The sequence below is a fragment of the Cynara cardunculus genome, assembly GCF_001531365.2.
Source record: "Cynara cardunculus var. scolymus isolate 2C chromosome LG 1, CcrdV1, whole genome shotgun sequence".
Taxonomy (NCBI): domain Eukaryota; kingdom Viridiplantae; phylum Streptophyta; class Magnoliopsida; order Asterales; family Asteraceae; genus Cynara; species Cynara cardunculus.
The window spans coordinates 43,454,210-43,456,459 of record NC_037528.1 but is presented as its reverse complement, the minus strand read 5'-3'; the positions used below and the strand labels follow the sequence as shown (position 1 = coordinate 43,456,459).

General features: G+C 44.4%; 1 protein-coding gene across 1 annotated transcript; it reads left to right on the top strand.

The window, feature by feature from the left end:
• The first annotated feature begins 264 nt into the window (after positions 1–264).
• On the top strand, positions 265–2,039 carry LOC112525095 (embryonic protein DC-8). The gene is made up of 3 exons (XM_025135053.1): positions 265–1,319; positions 1,395–1,513; positions 1,597–2,039. Exons 1-3 carry the CDS (start codon positions 381–383, stop codon positions 1,811–1,813), a joined length of 1,275 nt encoding a protein of 424 aa, XP_024990821.1. The 5' UTR covers positions 265–380; the 3' UTR covers positions 1,814–2,039.
• The last annotated feature ends 211 nt before the right edge of the window (positions 2,040–2,250 follow it).

Below are 2,250 nucleotides of genomic sequence, written 5' to 3'. Positions count from 1 at the left end.
ATATTCATCGTGTAAGATAATATTTCCGAATAATCGTTTTATAGAACATTTTTTAGGTTTACGACCCCATAATAACCGAAAATAGAGTGTGTGTGAATTCGTCTACGTATGTGAGCTCTGCATGTGCTACACGTCTCTCCCTGCCATGCCACATGTCTCCCAATCAACACACACCATCACCCCACCTGCCAAGAACTCTACCTCCCACGTCGCCTACTTCACAAGTATTAAGATCTTTCATTCCCCTTATATTCCCATCTCTTTCGCTCACGACTCTCAGATTCTATCCTTAAAACCACCCACAGAAGCCTAAGCTTGAATTTCTTTTGATTCTCAGTCCAGGTGTTTTAAGAGTGTAACCATTGATTTTGGCATCAAAAATGGCTTCACAACAGGAAAAGGCAAGGGAAGATGTAAGAGGAAAGGAAGTGAGGGCGGAGGAGGCCGCCAGGGCCGCCGCCGATGAGCTCCAAGATGTCAACCGACAAAGAGGGGTTGGTCAAGAAGTTGTGATCGAGCACCATGAGACACGATCAGATCAGAACAGGCCTGGTATCATTGGCAGCATATTTCAAACGGTTACTGGCACTCTTGGCAGTGCCAAGGACGCTGTGACTGGAAAAACTCATGAGGCCACCGAAAAGGCATCGGTTGTCAGCGGAGAAGCTGCTGAACGGGAGAGACGAAACAACGAAGCAGCCCTCCGAAGGGCGGAGGATTACGGTGCCGATAAGGCGGCGGAGACAAAACAGAAGTCCAGAGAAACGGCGGATGCAACTGCTCGAAAAGCGAAAGAAGCTAAAGATACGACAATGGAGAAAGCCAGAGAGTACAAGGACTACACTGCACAAAAAGCTGGTGAAGCTGCCAATAAGACCGGCCAGTACAAAGACTACACTACACAGAAAGCGAGAGAAACCGCTGACTCAGCAGCCCAAAAGTCGAAAGAAGCCAAAGACTCAACAGTGGGAAAGATGGGGGAGTACAAAGACTATGCTGCTGATAAAGCGAAAGAAGCAAAAGATTATACTGCTGAAAAGGCAAAAGAGTCAAAGGACGCAACAGTGGGGAAGTTGGGTGAGTACAAAGATTATGCTGCTCAAAAGGCGATTGATACAAAGGATTACACCGCCGACAAGGCGACGGCTGCCAAAGATTACACGGCCGATAAAGCAAAGGAAGGGAAGGATACGACTGTTGGGAAAATAAGTGAACTGAAGGATTCGGCTGCAGATGCTGCAAGGAAAGCTATGGGCTTTCTTACTGGCAAGAAAGAGGAAACTACAGAGAATCTTTCTGCAACTGGAGATGCTGCGAAGGTTGGTAATTTGATTCCATAAATGTAATGAATTCAGACTGTAAAAAAATATGATTTATTTTCGAATATTCTGTAGGGTACATTAAATGAGACAGAAGAAGATGCAAGGAGGAAGTTAGAGACTATGCATTTGAAAGATCAAGGGTACGAGGCCAAGGGTACACGCTTGGATACTTCTGGGTCTGGAGGGCACAGGTATGATTATTGGACTTGTTCTTTATTGTGTTTTTGAAATGGTAATTGGGTTGATTGGGTGTATATATCTGTGAACTCTGCAGTACTGGAAGGAGTGGTGTGGGAAAAGGTGGTGAGGTGGTGACTACGGAGGTGGCGGAGGTGGAACCAGTGGGCGGCACGGCTGAGGCACTGAAGCAATCTGATCAGATGAGTGGTCAGGCATTCAACGACGTTGGATATATGGAAGAGGGTGGTGGAGGAGATCGAGGAGGTGTGTATCGTGTGCAAGTGAAGCGTGAAAAGAACCAAGAGAAGTGAAGGGTGATGTGATCATGATCATGCATGGGTTGCATGTGGTGGTGTTTCTGTGTTGGATATATAAAAATGTTAGTCGAGTGATGGGTGGTGTGCATATATAAATCTTTGGGGTGGCTAGAATACTCTTGTATTATGTTGGTTTCGTTTTGTTTGCCATCGTTCGAAGCTTAAAGGGAATTATGTTCTTTCTGTAGATGCGATTTTGGGTTTTTAATATGTTGTGTGCATTTCGTTAAGTCAGTGTTTGGTTTCATTTCACATGACAGGTAGTGGCTGGGGTGGCTCATATCAAATCATAAATTAGATGAAGAAATGTAGATGAACTAAAAATCTAAATCAAACTATAAGAACCTTGAAACAGAAGTAAATAAGATATACAATTCCAAATAGAAACCATAAGTGAATGAAACCTTGTGTTACCTTACCGTTTCCATTGG